The 15,497-nt window shown below is 42.9% G+C and overlaps 1 protein-coding gene across 1 annotated transcript; it reads left to right on the top strand.

The window, feature by feature from the left end:
- Positions 1 to 11,608: 11,608 nt before the first annotated feature.
- On the top strand, positions 11,609 to 15,179 carry LOC134215411 (toll-like receptor 6). Its single transcript, XM_062694611.1, has 2 exons — positions 11,609 to 11,736; positions 11,797 to 15,179. Exons 1-2 carry the CDS (start codon positions 11,723 to 11,725, stop codon positions 15,098 to 15,100), a joined length of 3,318 nt encoding a protein of 1,105 aa, XP_062550595.1. The 5' UTR covers positions 11,609 to 11,722; the 3' UTR covers positions 15,101 to 15,179.
- The last annotated feature ends 318 nt before the right edge of the window (positions 15,180 to 15,497 follow it).

Here is a 15,497-nt window from a genome sequence, read left to right as displayed (position 1 = left end):
GTCCCGTATTCTGTTCAACAGATTGAGACCGCTTGAAGAATCCTTCGTCGGCGAATACCAAGCAGGTTTTCGTGAGGGCCGATCAACGACGGATCCAGGCTTGTCAAACACTCCTCGCCGAGTAGAAAATGAGCAAGAGCAAGAGTTTTTTTTTGAGGAGCAGAAATAAGCATCAAAACTCACAACATTGTGCATCATTAGTGAGGAGTTTTGTCAAGCCTGGACGGATCAAGTGTTTACCCTGAGCCAAGTCCTTGATAAATTCCAGGAGTACCAGTTGCAGACACATCATCTGTTTATTGATTTCAAGGCGGCGTACGATTCAGTGAAACGGAATGAATTATGGCAAATTATGCTTGAACATGGTTTTCCGGCGAAACTGATACGGCTGATTCGTATAACGTTGGACGGATCGAAATCTAGTGTAAGGGTTGCGGATGAAATATCGACGTCATTTGTTACCTTAGATGGATTAAAACAGGGTGATGCACTTTCGAATCTACTGTTCAATATAGCGCTCGTGGGAGCGATTAGGAAAGCTGGTGTGCCAAGAAGCGGTACCATTATCACAAGATCGCATATGCTCCTGGGATTTGCGGACGATATCGATATTATCGGGATTGATCGCCGTGCCGTGGAAGAGGCTTTTGTGCCTTTTAATAGGGAGACAGCGAGGATTTGACTCACGATCAATACCAGCAAAACGAAGTATATGGTAGCTGGCAATCAACGTGGGTTGATTGTGGTGGTGGTAGCGAAATGGTGCTTGATGGTGAAAAGTTTGAAGTGATAGAAGAATTTGTGTATCTTGGAACATTAGTGACGTGCGATAATGATGTTACCCGCGAGGTGAAAAGGCGTATTGCAGCTGCAAATGGAGCTTGTTACGGACTTCGTAACCAGCTTAAGTCCCGTAGTCTGCAAACGAAAACAAAACTCGCGCTGTATACTGCTCTGATTCTTCCGGTGGCTTTATACGGCCATGAAACATGGACGTTAAAGGAGGCTGATCGGAGAGCTTTCGGAGTGATTGAGCGTAAGGTGCTGCGGACAATACTCGGCGGTAAACAGGAGAACGGTATCTGGCGGCGCCGCTTGAATCACGAATTGTACCAGGTGTATAAAGGGCTGGATATTATCAAGCTTATTCAACACGGCAGACTACGGTGGGCTGGCCACGTTGTTCGTATGCCGGAAGAACGTCAAGCGAAGATAATATTTAGTAGAGAACCCGGAAGAGCCCGCAGGCTTCGTGGAAGGCCGCGTACACGAAGGCTTTTTGCAATTGAAGAGGACCTGAGGGCGCTCAATGTTCAGGGCGACTGGAAGCGATTGGCCCAAGATCGAGTCCAGCGGAGAAGGATACTCCATTCGGCGTAGGTTCATCGACGAGCTGTAGCCCATCAAGTAAGTAAGATACTCCAAAACATTCTCAAGTTCAGCCCACGATATCTATCAGTTCATTCAAGGCTTTTGCAATGTCCTCATCGTCGGTATTCACCCAATCTGGTTCAATAAGCATATACACATCATGCAAATTCAATTTTCTTGAATACTGGATGCTCAAGATACTCCAAAACATTCTGGAGTTCAACCCACGATATCTATCAGATCAATCAAGGCTTCGGCCAATGTTCTCATCGTCGGTATACACCCAATCTGGTTCATTAAGCATATACGCATCATGCAAATTCAAATTTCTAGAATACGGGATACTCAAGTTACTCCAAAACGTTCTGGAGTTCAGCCCACGGATCTATCAGATCAATCAAGACTTTTGCAATTTCCTCATCGTCGGTATTCACACAATCTGGTTCAATAGGCATATACGCATCATGCAAATGCCAAATCCAATATTCTTGAAAACGGGATGCTTAAGAAACTCGAAAACGTTCTGGAGGACAGCTAACGGTACCTACCGGATTAATCAAGGCTTTTGCAATGTCCTCATCGTCAGTATAACCCCAATCCTGTTCAATAGGTATATACGCATCATGCAAACCCAATTTTTGTGAATACGGGATCTTCAAGGTACTCCAAAATATCCTTGAGTTTAGTTCATAGTATCTTTCAGATCATCAAAATTTTCGCATCATCGGTATTTACTCAATCCAATGTCCAAGGTGCTCCAAAATAATCTTGAGTCAAGATGCAGAATGACAATGAGGTCCACGTGCGATTTGTTCTGCATACACGGAGTTGGATGATCAATTGATTGACTCAAGCATACATCCAGGTATGAGAAAAATCGGTTCATTTAGCGCTAATCTTTCACTCACCTCTACACACAATCACAAATCAGACAACTGTACACGAGCTCTTCCAATATTTTTAATCTCGATTGTCCTTCGTTTAGCTTCAGTTAGTAACGAATCATGCCTAAAACAAACAGACAAAATTCATCACCGAATCTTTCCCACAGATAGCAAATGATGCATAGCTGAGTATTTGATAATATTCGATTCGCATACGATTGAAATCGTTTCTAAAAGTAATGAGTGAAATCTTATTGGCTCAATGGACTTGCTGGTATGTTTAGCGCTGCACGCATACATCGTTTAGGGCTTGGTTGATCGGGTAGATCGCATGTTCTGAACTCTAGGCCGTTTTGGAGATCCTGGAATAGGTTAAGTTGATTCAAAACTCGATAATTTCATATCTCATGATCACATAGATATTTTGGACATATTATCGCCTTTGGACATTTTGTTTTTAGAGATATTTTCTGATGCATTCGAGGATATGTACTCCAGAACAATTTGGACGGCCTAGGGCATCCGAAAAAAAAAATTTCATCACCTTTTTAGTGCTTTCTATAATAGTTTTAGCAGCATCGAGCGGAAAACCCAAGTCTGTACGTTAAATCAATGAAAAAAAGTCGTCCTAAAAGAGTTAATAAGGAAACATATTTCAACTATTTGGCCAAATGGCGTCCGGCCAAATGACCCTTTCGGCCAAATGGCATTCGGCCAAATGACATTCGGCCAAATAGCCATAAACCAAAAAATTCCTAAAACAACAATGAAGAAAACGATTCACACAGCTGCTGTCGCCTATCACTAATATTGCTTTTGGTGCGACACTAAAAACGTCGCCGCTTTCAACTGAAATTACGACAACTCTGCCGTCGACGACCTGCGCACACTCTTAGACAAATTTTCGCAGTTTCATCTTAAAATCTAACGAGAGAAATATTTTGTTGACCAACTGCTCCGTAATCCTTTGTGCTTCGTTTTTTTGGATTCGATTTTCGAACAGTAGTTACAGACCTCATTAAATTTGGGCAACATTTGTTTTGGACAACGCAATGTTTTAAATTATTTTTGTTTTTTTGAATTTAAAGTTGCTTCTAAACGTAAATCTCATAATCCACGTAAATCAAAACTGGCTAGTTAGGGGTCAACGTAAAAAAATCGCGATAAAAAACGCTCAAAAGAATTTCATCTACTCAGTGACTGAGTAGAATTGTATTGCCCCTTAATTTTTCCCCCTCGGAAATTTTACTCCGTCAAAAGCAGGATTACTCAAAACCAGTACTGAGATTTTCATTTTCATTGAGAGAGGTCACGCGATATTTACACTTTATTCTCTCCCGCTTTCATAGAAAACATAAACATTGAAAGGAATTCTGCTAAATTTTCACAGATTTCTATTTCATGAAAGCGCTTCAAACTAGTACAGTGGTGCTCAGCATTTTCGGCGTTTTTCCCATTAATTTGCTTGTCCCACAATGTAAAAGAGCTTTCTTCTAACAAGTTAGTACTTGGACGAAAGCTTTCAAATATATCTATCAGCAGAGGGTATTAAAACGAATATTGGTGTCGAAATCACTCCGTACGACTGGATCAAAGCAAAATTACACTGCGGCCCGCGGGCCGCACCTTTGTTTTGCTTTGATCGTTTGGTACGGAATGAATTTATCACCAATATCCGTTTTATTACCCTTAGCAGATTGATATATTTGGAAGCTTTCGACCAAGTGCTAATTTGTATGGTCGAAGTTCATTTTTATTGAGTGCGAAGCAAATTGAGGAAAAAAACACCCAAAGTGCTGAGCACCACTGAACTAGTGTAAACAAGCTGTTCCTTCTTCAATAATGTTACTTCTAACTCAAAAATCAAAAAGAATACATACAATCATTGTATCGATTAGTCATCGTTATTTACACAGATCTATTAAAACTATTTAGAAATTTAGTTTTCAATACAAAGCACATTCCTATCATGACTGCTTGTAATGTGACAGGTGACCGGGATATGGCTACATTTTCATTTGGTCTCTTGAAAATGAAAATGCAACTGTTTTCGCTTTCACATGACAGTCACGAAAACTAGCAGTACTGCTCAAAACTATGAGTACTCCCGCTTTTGACGGAAATTGAGTAATATTTCCGTGAAGAGAAAAGAGATGGCAATACAATTTTACTCAGTCATTGAGTAGATTACTCAGTAGACCCTGAAACCGAGAAAAAATCGTAAAAAAATTGCGTGAAATTTTGTTTTGGGAAAACGTATAGATTTCAAAATTCGCAGTGTCACAGTCACAGTGTCACAATAAGTGAAGAAATATAAACTATCATGAGAAAATAAAAACCATTCGATTTTGGCATTTTGGTGTTGCCTAAATCGAATGGGCTCTGTATGTAGTCAATATTGGAACTGATTGTCACAACTTTTGATCCCTTTTCCAATATACCCGGAACATTATCTTCCAGTAGGAAAGTACCGCGAAACACCTGCGTGGCATCTAGTGGAGCTCCCAATGCAATCGCGCCTAGGTAGGAGTAGAAACGGTTAGATCACGATAACAAAAAAGTTCGAATCGGTGAAACTAAATCACATGCTTTTAAAACCATTTGCACAAGATAATTGAATCTTAGGCGCGGTAGAAGCTCGCGGCAATGGTCAAAGAGAGACTGAGGTGCTTCTTCTGGGTTTAATGCTGACCGGCCGGCATGGCAAGTCGCTGCTCAGGAGTGAAGCTGATGGATGGCGACGGCGAGGGTTGGTCAAAGGAGCATTCAGAAGGAGTTGAATAGGAAGGAGATCTGAAACAGCAGAATCACTCTCTACTTTGTAGATGCTGACTGCAAATGGCTAAAAGCTCCCGAGGAGATGCTCGAAGTGGACGGTACAGCGATCTTGTTTTGACCGTGTGGCGCGACAAACGTCATTCTCATCATCATCGCCGTCGTCGCCACTACTGCCGCCATGGCACGGATGTAAGTTGAGTGGAGGTCTCTTGCCGAATGATGGTATAAGGCCCCTAAAAAGTCGAATCCATTAAGAAGACTGGTCGCGAGTTGTCGTCTGATCGAGCGATACAAATTCATTCAGGTGTTATGTTGTAGATCTTCGGTAGATGCGTCTACTTGTTCCATTCACAGCTTCATTCATGCATTTGGCCATACGTGGCTCGGCCGTCGAATAATGGCGCTTTTACAAGGGAAGAGAGTATGAAGTGAACAGCTCGATAATGATGGCGATAATAAATTAACCTTGAAATCAGACTGCTCCTCGGTTCGAGTATGCAGATACACCCTCTCGGCGTCTCGGAATCGAACACTATTCATGTGATGCCATCAAACGGCTGAAAAGGGTTGACGATTGTGTCGTGGCCTGAGGGAGGGATATAATCTACTGCGCTAATTGACAGAAGCTGGATAATTTCGAACTTCTTGCCTTCGGTGTTCATGACTCAACAGGTTTTATACTCCATCAAGGAGAAGATTTTACGCGCTCGATCGACTATGCCGGGAACTGTGGGGAGAAATGTTGGTCATCCTAATGGAGTCTCTTTGATTCGATGATGGACATCAGATTGCCGAGCGACACAGAGATGGTGGTTCACAGATAAGTGGCGTTAGTGCTACTGGCATTAGGTCTTTCTCCAAACAGCGGGTACTAGAGTGAATCACATTTTGACTTTTTCGCTCTCCTAACTCTCTTAAACTATCATTTTTGTTATTTTAGAAGTCCTTCTTAATTTTTAGCCAATGCAAACTTGGAGTGAAAAAGTCAGAATTCGAATCACTCTACTGTGTACTTACCACTTTTGGAACAGCTAATTGAAAGCAGGGGTAACGTAGCCGCAGAAAGCTTGAGTTCAATCGGCCTTTGAGAGCATGACAAAGTATTGATCATTTGGTTGACGTCACAACTTTTATCAGATCGTCAGTTCTTTTGTTTATTTTCGTGGCAAACGAATTGATTCCAATATTCAAATAATTTTGGAGATCTGATTATTTTAAATTTTTATTTACAGATTTATTTATTGCATTTTAATTCTAGACGAGACCTCACTCGTTTAAGTTATGAATCCAATTCGCGGAAGATAAACATGTTAGAATCTTAGTCACCAGCTTATTAATATTCATGGCTTCGATTCCCACAGGCGATAGTGATTACCTGTTTTTGTTTGGTAATCAAACCAATTTTCATACGTTGACGATGTTCTCGTGGATTTTTCTTTCTCGTACACACCTCATACCACAATCTGATTTATCACTTTTTGGGTTATCTCAAACTTTCATTCCCTAATATGTTCAATACCAGTGGAACAGATGCATGCAAGACGAAGAGAGGGTAAACCACAGACACCTATAGCACCTTCAGTGGCGCGAGGCAAAACGAGGAGAGACGAAAAAGTTAAAATACCAAAGTACATCCCATTTCCTTCCGCCATTATATAATGGATGTTGGAGAGTTCTGGTGCCCGACTGGGCCAGTCATCTTCCACTCAAGTGCTGATGTGGTAAGAAGAACGCAATGTCTCTCTGGCCGGAGGCAACAGCATCGTAATCATCATCATCTTCAACTTTTTTTTCTCTTCCTAACCACTTCTTATTTTGTCTGGCTAAATCCATTAGCCAAATACTCGTATGGGATTCTAGTTTTATTTAGGTATAAGAAATTCTGTTTCTTGTTTGCAACAAATTGAACCTGGGGGATATTTTTTGGTTATAATGGATGAGGTTGGTGACTAATTGTTTTAACCAATTTCATTATTTATTTTAATAATATTGAGTTACCGCTCCAGGTATTGGTACATCCAGGCATAGGGGAAGCGTTTTACTCATGGGCAACTTAACGTCTATCGACGAACTGAGGTGATGTCTGTATGTGTGTGTGTGTCTATGTGCGGTGCGTGTATGTGTGTGTATGTGTACAAATTTTGTAGACACACTTTTTGGAACTTATGATTGTCTGAATTACTCGCAACCGGCTCCATTCAACGGGGAATCCTGTCCCATTGTTTGCTATTGAAAATTGGATCGGACTATGGGGTCAGAAGTTATGCTCAAATACCATTTTTCATGCCCAAAAGACGCTAAAAAATACTAATTTATAAATATATTTTTTGTAGTTTTTGCACGAGAAAGGCACCACTACCGCTAGAAGGATTAATCAGGTTATTTTTGCCTTTCTCGTATAAAAAGTATACGTAAAGGCTATATGTTCGCTCCAAAAACAAACTTTTTATAGGAGGCCCGGAGACCCATAGTGTTATATACCGATCGACTCAGCTCGACGAATCGAGGTGATGTCTGTGTGTGTTTTTTTCCTAAGCAATGGAGGGGGAATCTGGTCAACAGGCATTCTGGGTTGTCCAGGATTTGCGGGGTTAAGGACCACCTCGAACAGCAAACGAGGGAGGCAGGACTACATCCCCGACCCGCTAAACCGTTTCCATTGCCGCCAAGCCCATAGTCCCCTCGGTACAACCAGAAAGTAATGCTTCAAAGGGGAGCCAGTGCACAACACACCCTCGAGGTTGGTTGCGTGTCCTTGCAGCACCGAACATCGTGACTCGCCTTTTTTAGAATAACACCATGGTATCGTGCCAGCGCATTGCCGGCTTTCCAGGTGGCCTTACTACGCCCTATGTCCTCGGAAGGTGGGAAGGGTCGACTTCGCGCCTGCTTCTCTCTGCATGACTGGTATCAAGAATGATGATGCCGCGTGCACCCCAAATTGACCTCTCTGCGACAGGGTCTATTCGCCAACACACAGAGGTACTTGCCGACGCGGTGCCTACGCCTGCCCCAGCCTTGACGAGGACCCCTTTCCGTCCTCGGGGTCGGAACGCGTTCGGTTGACCGACGCCGCGAAAGCGACGATACCATGTTGTTCTTCGCGCGGCCACTTGTTTGATAAAAGGATCGAGTTTGACCACAGAGCAAGACCACCGGTATGACCCATGAAGCCGACTCCGAACCCTTGGACCACCTCTTATTTGCGCCTGAACTAGCCATCCTTGAGTCCACGCGCCACCTTCTATGTAGCTCCGAGACGATTTGGGCGATAGCCGATAAAACGGCGTTCCAGCCAACTTCATCTTTACACATCCTCCGAACTAGGTTGTCCGGGGTAGTGTCCAGACCACATGTGGCAAGCATGTGGTCACGCATTGCGCGAAAACGTGGGCGCACGAACAACACGTGCTCCGCCGTTTCCTCTAAACATGTGCACACCAAACACTCGGGCGAGGCCGAGCAAGCCAGCTGCGTTACCTGCACTGTGATTTTGCAGCACGCTTAAACGCCGGGCACATCGAACCCCCCATGGGGTGCTTGCTGTTCACAGCTTTGCTGGAACAAATCAAACAATTGGGAGGGTTCGTGCAGCATTGTGCCTTATGTCCCTCCAATCCGCAGCGTCGGCAGATATTGCTTCTGTCAGGGCCTTTGCAGTCCCATTGCTTATGCCCCGGTTCCAGGCACTTGAACAGGCTTGTAAAATGTCATCTGCATGTCATTTGACTAATTTGCTCATAACTTTCTTTAGAAGCAAAATTTCTTCCATAATTTTGAATGTACTCATAACGCTTGAGTAGGGTTATATTTTTGTCCAAGGGTACATTGCTCTAAGTATAACATTAAAGGCTGGAGAGTGAAAACTCTCCAAAATGTCACGTGTCATTTGACATAATGTCATTTGAATGACATTTTGCCTCCCACGCCCCAGATTACATATTTACAGCAAAGTCTCGTTAGACAAAGTTGTAGGCCCATTTAACCGCTATAAGTTCGTCATACAACATGAATTGATAGCTACCTTCTGAAACAAGTTCTGGGAAAATTATACAAACGAATGCAAATGACATTTTACAACACTGCACTTGGAGCAAACTTCGGGTTGCTCGTATATGTACAGGGCACACCGACCATCCTACCTTTACGCTCCCTAACTTGACTACCTTGGAGGCGTCAGCTGCAGATAACTGAACCAATGCTACCTGCGTCCCTGCCGGACCTTTCCGTAGCCGAACGGCTGCGGTGGGCGTCTCCACTTCACACTGTCGCCGCAGTGCCGTGACGAGCTCTTCGACTTCGGTGATCTCGTCCAGGTCTTTAACCCTTAGATTCACCTCCGTCGTGAGTGCCCTCACCTTGACCGTCTCGCCTAGGACTTCCTCCGCCAACTTCTTGTAGGTGGCGCCCTTTTGCGAGACGCCCCGCTTCAGCTCGAGGATCATCTCGCCCATCCGGGTACGTCTTATTCGACGTACGTCGGCGCCGAGTTCACCGAGCTTGACATCACTCCTCATCGCCTTCAAGACGTCCGAGTACTTAGCCTCGTCCGTCTTGATGACTAGGGCATCGCCCCTGGAGCGATTGGCGCCTACCCTAGACTTCTTGCTCTTGTTCTTGACCAGGGTCCGGGAGACGTCATCCCCCTCTATTTACCTGGTCTGGGGCGGCTGAGAGTTCTCAGCCTGCCGTAACTTTTTACCACCGTCTTTCCTGGGTGGACGGACCTTTCCAGGTCCTTCCTCCCCCGGTTTGGGAGGTACCTGGCCGGGGTTCAGCTTCCCAGCCCCACTACCCTTGTTCGGGGTAGTAACCCTCCGCAGTCACCCCCGACGTGCCCGCGAATACTTGAGCCTCAGTCTGGGTAGACTATGGCACTACCGTCTTCGCTGGCACGACCTCGGTCGATTTGATCTTGCCCGAGTCCGCGAATCCTTGGGCCTCAGTATGGGTAGACCTCGACTCCACCGATTTCACGGGTTTACACTTGGCCGTCCCGACCGCCCAGCTCCAGCTTGGCGTCCAACATCGACTTTCGAAGTTTCAGCAAGCTCCTCTTGAGCTCCTTACTGATATTATGCTTCGATGACGCAAAGTCGGTGATGGCGTCCAGCTGTTCCGTCGCCACCTCGAAGGCCGACAGCCCATCGCGTTTGCGGTTCATCGCCTCCACAAGCCATGGGCCGTCTATAACCTCTACCGGCGTAGCCTGGGAGATGATTAAGTGACCCACGCTGGCGCTGCGCACCGAGCTGCCGACTATTGCTTCTGGCTGCCTAGGCGGAGACCTGAACAACCGACCTCTTGCGAAGGGGTTGTCGCCTACACTACTACCACTAATTGAAGAATTGACTTGTTTTTCCATTTTAGTCCCACGAGTTGCTCGGGAAAAGAGGTCCACCACGCCAGAGCCCAGCATGACGCGGTAGGGGACAATTACTGTGGAGGGTGCCCAGGTACCCCACAGGCTCCGTTAAAGGCCTAGCTCAATATTTCACCCCCCCCTGACCATGCATCCCCTCGGCACGGGTCGCTCAACGCCTTGGGACTAGGGGTTATGGACGATGTCCTTGGTCGCACGCACTCACTCTAGCTGATGTCAGAAGGACAACAGTGTCCAGACTGCACTACCAGCTAAGTACAAAACCCTTAGCTGGCGGTCGATTGTCATCGGAAGACCCGTGGAAGCGTGAGATTGGAACTTGTGAGGACCAGAGCTGTGTAGGTCGCTCCTTCCCAGATGTCAACTCACCATTTCGCAGCCCGTTTGTGTGTGTGTGTTTTTTTTTTCTTGGCCCTATCGCACATTGTATTTCGGAATTATTAAAAAATCATTTTGGAAAAAAACAATTTTTTCAAAAGGGGTACAAAAAACATGCAAAATAATCGAAAAAATGTGATCTGTTCCCCTAAAGAGGTTTTGTGACCTTTCTTATGTGATTTTTTTCAAAATATTTTATAATGCGCGTGAAAGGCATCATCACTGCTAAGCGGATTATTCTGGGGTTTCTTCATTTCTTTCTTTTTCTTTTTTTCCATTTTTATTCGTTCTGATGTCATCTTCCATTTCCCTCTTCTTTCTCCTTTATTGTTTATTCCGCCTTCTTGTAGGGCTAAAATGTAGGGGCTTATGGAATTCCTTACAAAATACAAGTAAGAATTTAATTTAGTTTCTAGGTAATTTTATTTTATTTTATATTCATCATCAAGCTATTGATGATTTTATTTCACCATCGGTGACTCGTACTGTTGTAAAAAGTGAAATACCATCGAAAAAAGCACGCTTGTTGTATTTAACACGAGCGACCGTGGGTGCGTAGCTCACTCAGCGCAGTTCGAGTCCCGGATCGCCCACACCGTGATATGTGGATTACTCAAAAGATTCAATTTTTCCATTTCTGCACCTATATTCAATTGAGAATGTAGAACAGTTCTACTTCAATCTATTTTGGATGAGTTCAGCATATTTATTTTCGTGTCCGGTTTGTTTATTGAAATCACATTATCTTATCAGAACAGCACACCTAGACTATTGCATGCTTATCGGTTCGCCTTAGCTCAGAAATTATATCCGACAAAGTGTGGCACAAACAGTCATGTTTACACTTCGCAGTTGTGCAGTCATCGGAGTCGGAACGGTATTATACTCTACATCAGTGCCTTCGAGTTCGATTTCGTCATAGACGCAAATGCTTGGTTTGAGGTGTTTATATAAGACATCATTGATCTAAGTTAAGTATTTTGATTAAACTTTTTCCCTAAGACCCGCTGCGTTGCTCATCACCATAGGACTGCTACAGTGGAGCATCTTCGCGAATGATAAGGTATCATCGTTATCAGATTGTATCCAAGAGAGCGGGTTCCCGGATCAGCTGCTGTTTCCCGATGGCGCTCAATCCTCCGTGGAATGGTTATCCATATCAGGAGTGCCTCATACGTCACTGGATTCGGTTATTTTTGAGTGTTTCCCGAACTTAAAGCATTTTTCGATAAGTGGTTGTGAACTTTCGGTAATCGACGGAAATGCATTTACAGGTGTCCCTTTTTTATGGGCTTTGAATATGAGCAAAAACGATTTAACGACTTTGTTTGACTATGGAAAGCCTGTGTTAGAAGAGCTCAATTTACTGAATCGTCTAGATTTAAGCTCGAATCAGTTTCGGATGTTGAACATAGGTTCATTTGGAGGTCTGCATAATCTAACAGAGCTAATAATAGCAGACAACCAACTGGAGTTGGTGTACGGAAGGACATTTGAGGATTTAGTTAGCCTACAAGCGCTGGATTTGTCGCAAAACAGAATTGATTATCTGCCGAGCTCAGTGTTTTCATTCAATGCAAAACTTAAATATCTTTCATTGAGAAAGAATCGGATTAAATATTTAAGTGCAAAAGCATTTCACGGAATACACGAACTGGAAGAGCTGGATTTATCTGAAAATGGGATCGATATTCTGCCAAGATCGCTTTTCAAGCCGCTGAAAAAGTTGAAAGTGCTGCTTCTGAACGGAAACGGATTGGACTTCTTCCAGGAATCGTTGTTTAACACATTGGAAAATTTAGAATTTCTAAATATTGCGGGAAACCAAATGGTTGAGCTTTATCAATCGATCCTTAGGCCAATGACAAATCTCAGGCTATTCAACGCGCAAGGTAATAAGCTGACATCGATTCCGGACAACTTGTTCGAGTACAATACATTGTTGCAAGATGTTAGTTTTAGTGACAATGTTTTGGAACTGTTCCCTGAACAAATGATGGCACCACTGTTGCAAATGAAAACCTTAGACTTATCCAACAACCGCCTGGGAAGCTCGGTAAAACTTGTATTTTCCAACTTCACACACGTCAATCTGTATCTTAGTGGAAATAAAATCTCTAATCTTAGAGTAACAGGTAATGTGACGTACATAACATTGTCGTATAACAAGGTGGAAGTGGTGTCAAAAGATAATTTCGAATCAAACGGTAACCTTCTCAATCTACATTTGGACCATAACAATATAGTGAAGGTTGATCCGGATTCATTCTCACAGTTGTCATATTTAGAAGAGCTGAACTTAAGTTTTAACCTTATTGGTGACATCCAACAGGTCCATCTTAGAAACTTGACGTCCCTTAGATATCTGGATTTAACAAATACCCTCTTGAGAAGCCTCCCGGAAAAATTGTTTGCATCTCAGAACCTTCTTCATACTTTAAGGATCGGAGACAATATGTTAGAGAACCTACCGGGCTCGATTTTTCTTGGATTGGAGAACCTTCAATACCTTAGCCTTGAAAACAACAGACTTGGAAACTTATCGAGTAATTTGTTCCAATCTAATTCTAAACTGAAGAGCTTATATCTGCATGACAACGAGCTGGATCATATAACCGATGGGTTGTTCGATGGACTAGGCAGTTTGGAAATGTTAGCCTTACACAACAATCGTATCTGGAAGATCAACGATCGAGCCCTCAGTGGATTGAGTAATGTGGAAAGGATCGGATTGCATAATAACCACATTTATTCGCTTAGTTCAAACGCATTTCGAGGACTGTTGCTGTTGAAAGTTGTTCACTTGTACGACAATCGCATCATGGAGCTAGCGGCCAACTTATTTGAAGATAACATCCTTCTGGAAGAAGTTGTACTTAGAAATAATCTGATATCAACCGTTCCACAACGAACATTCCGTTACTTGACAAAACTACAAATCCTGGATCTATCTGGAAACAAAATAAAGAAATTTGATACACAGACCATCCAGCAGTGCGAAATGCTTCGAGAGCTTTGGCTGGGCGGAAATGAGATAAGCGAAATATCTCTAAAAGGCTCAGGAAACTTGGAAATGTTGGATCTGAGTAAAAACAAAATTTCTGAATTTAAGAACGAGACATTTCAAACTTTGATATCTTTGAAGCGATTGTATTTGGGAAACAACAGAATAAGTACTATTTCTGCAGCACATTTCAGTCGACTTGTCAACTTACGAGTTCTCTCAATGTTCAACAACAACTTGAAATCGTTACAAAACGATCTGTTTGTGACCAACAAAGTTCTCGAAGAACTGTTTTTGGACGGAAATGAGATATCAAATATTTCAGTAGATGCCTTCAATGGGCTTGGTCGTTTAAAAATTTTATATTTATCCAAGAACAAGTTGTCAGAGATTCCAAGTGGAGTTTTTAATTCCTTGGTTGCCCTCGTAGAACTAAAGCTAGATCGAAATGCTTTATCGGAACTCCCAACACTGCTATTACGACAGCAAAAAGCCCTCGAATTTCTTTGTTTGTCGGAAAACTTGCTCAGTTTTGTTCCAGAAGATCTAATCGATGGCAACCCGAACCTAAAGATCCTCGAGCTCAACGAAAACCAACTAACAAGCATTCCGGAGCACTTTTTCTTCCACGTTCTACTACTAACCGAACTTTATCTGGAAAACAACTTCATTGAAGAACTACCGGAGCATATGTTTGTGAAAAATGCGCAATTGAAAATTCTTAACATTGCCGGAAACGCCATCACTCAGTTTGACATTCTCAAAACGGGATTCGCGGAAAGCCTCCAAATTCTGGACATACAGGACAACCGTCTTCATTTGATTCAAATTTCTCGCAACCTCATCAAGCTGTTCGCCCAAGAAAACCAAATTGATAACGTATTCATCGAACAGTCCTCTTTCCATCAGTTGGAAGTTCTATTTCTGTCCGGCAACAACCTGCAAAGAGTGGACAAGTTGTTCAAACTAATTCGCCTAAAGTCGTTGGATCTTTCTAGGAATCAAATTGCCGAACTGGACATAAGTCGACTGTACAAGCTTCCTTACCTGGTGGAGTTGAACGTTTCAAAATCGGAAATCGAGCAGCTAACCGGAGTGCTTCATAAGCAGCATATCAACCTAGTTTCGCTGGATCTGACAGGAAATAACATCGTACATTTCGATAACTTTATTCCCATCTTCTTCACATCACTGCTGCGGTTGGGAGTAGCGGAGAATCCTTTCGTGGATCAGGAGTTTTTCGACAATATTGAACTGCTGAGGAGTATATATGCGGTGTCGGAAAATTTTGAGCTGTTTTAGAGTAAGCCTCACGCCTAGCGTGTGTAGATTTTTAAAAATATGTTAATATTTGGCAGAATATAGAAATGAAAAATCGTAAGCTTTATCTAATTTCCAAACCACGAATGCACTGTTTTCTTCACCTTTTTTAACGTTGATGACTGGAGTCAATGATTTTCCTGCGCAGCCATGGATATATCGGTTTAAGTTTGGGTAATTTGTATAATTTGAATAAGTTATATGAAAGAATTGGTTTCCAGCTAAATTGATATTTTTGTATTTTTTTATTTGATCTAAGCAGGATGGTCATGGATTGCAATGCTTTAAAAATAATCTAGAAATCACTTCAGTATTTTCAGATATTATCTCTTTCGAAGCTTAGCTTTCCTGATCTAAAACATATGTTCCCGTTGTGGCC

Source organism: Armigeres subalbatus, chromosome 2, assembly GCF_024139115.2.
Source record: "Armigeres subalbatus isolate Guangzhou_Male chromosome 2, GZ_Asu_2, whole genome shotgun sequence".
NCBI lineage: Eukaryota > Metazoa > Arthropoda > Insecta > Diptera > Culicidae > Armigeres > Armigeres subalbatus.
This window is presented reverse-complemented; position numbering and strand designations above follow the sequence as displayed.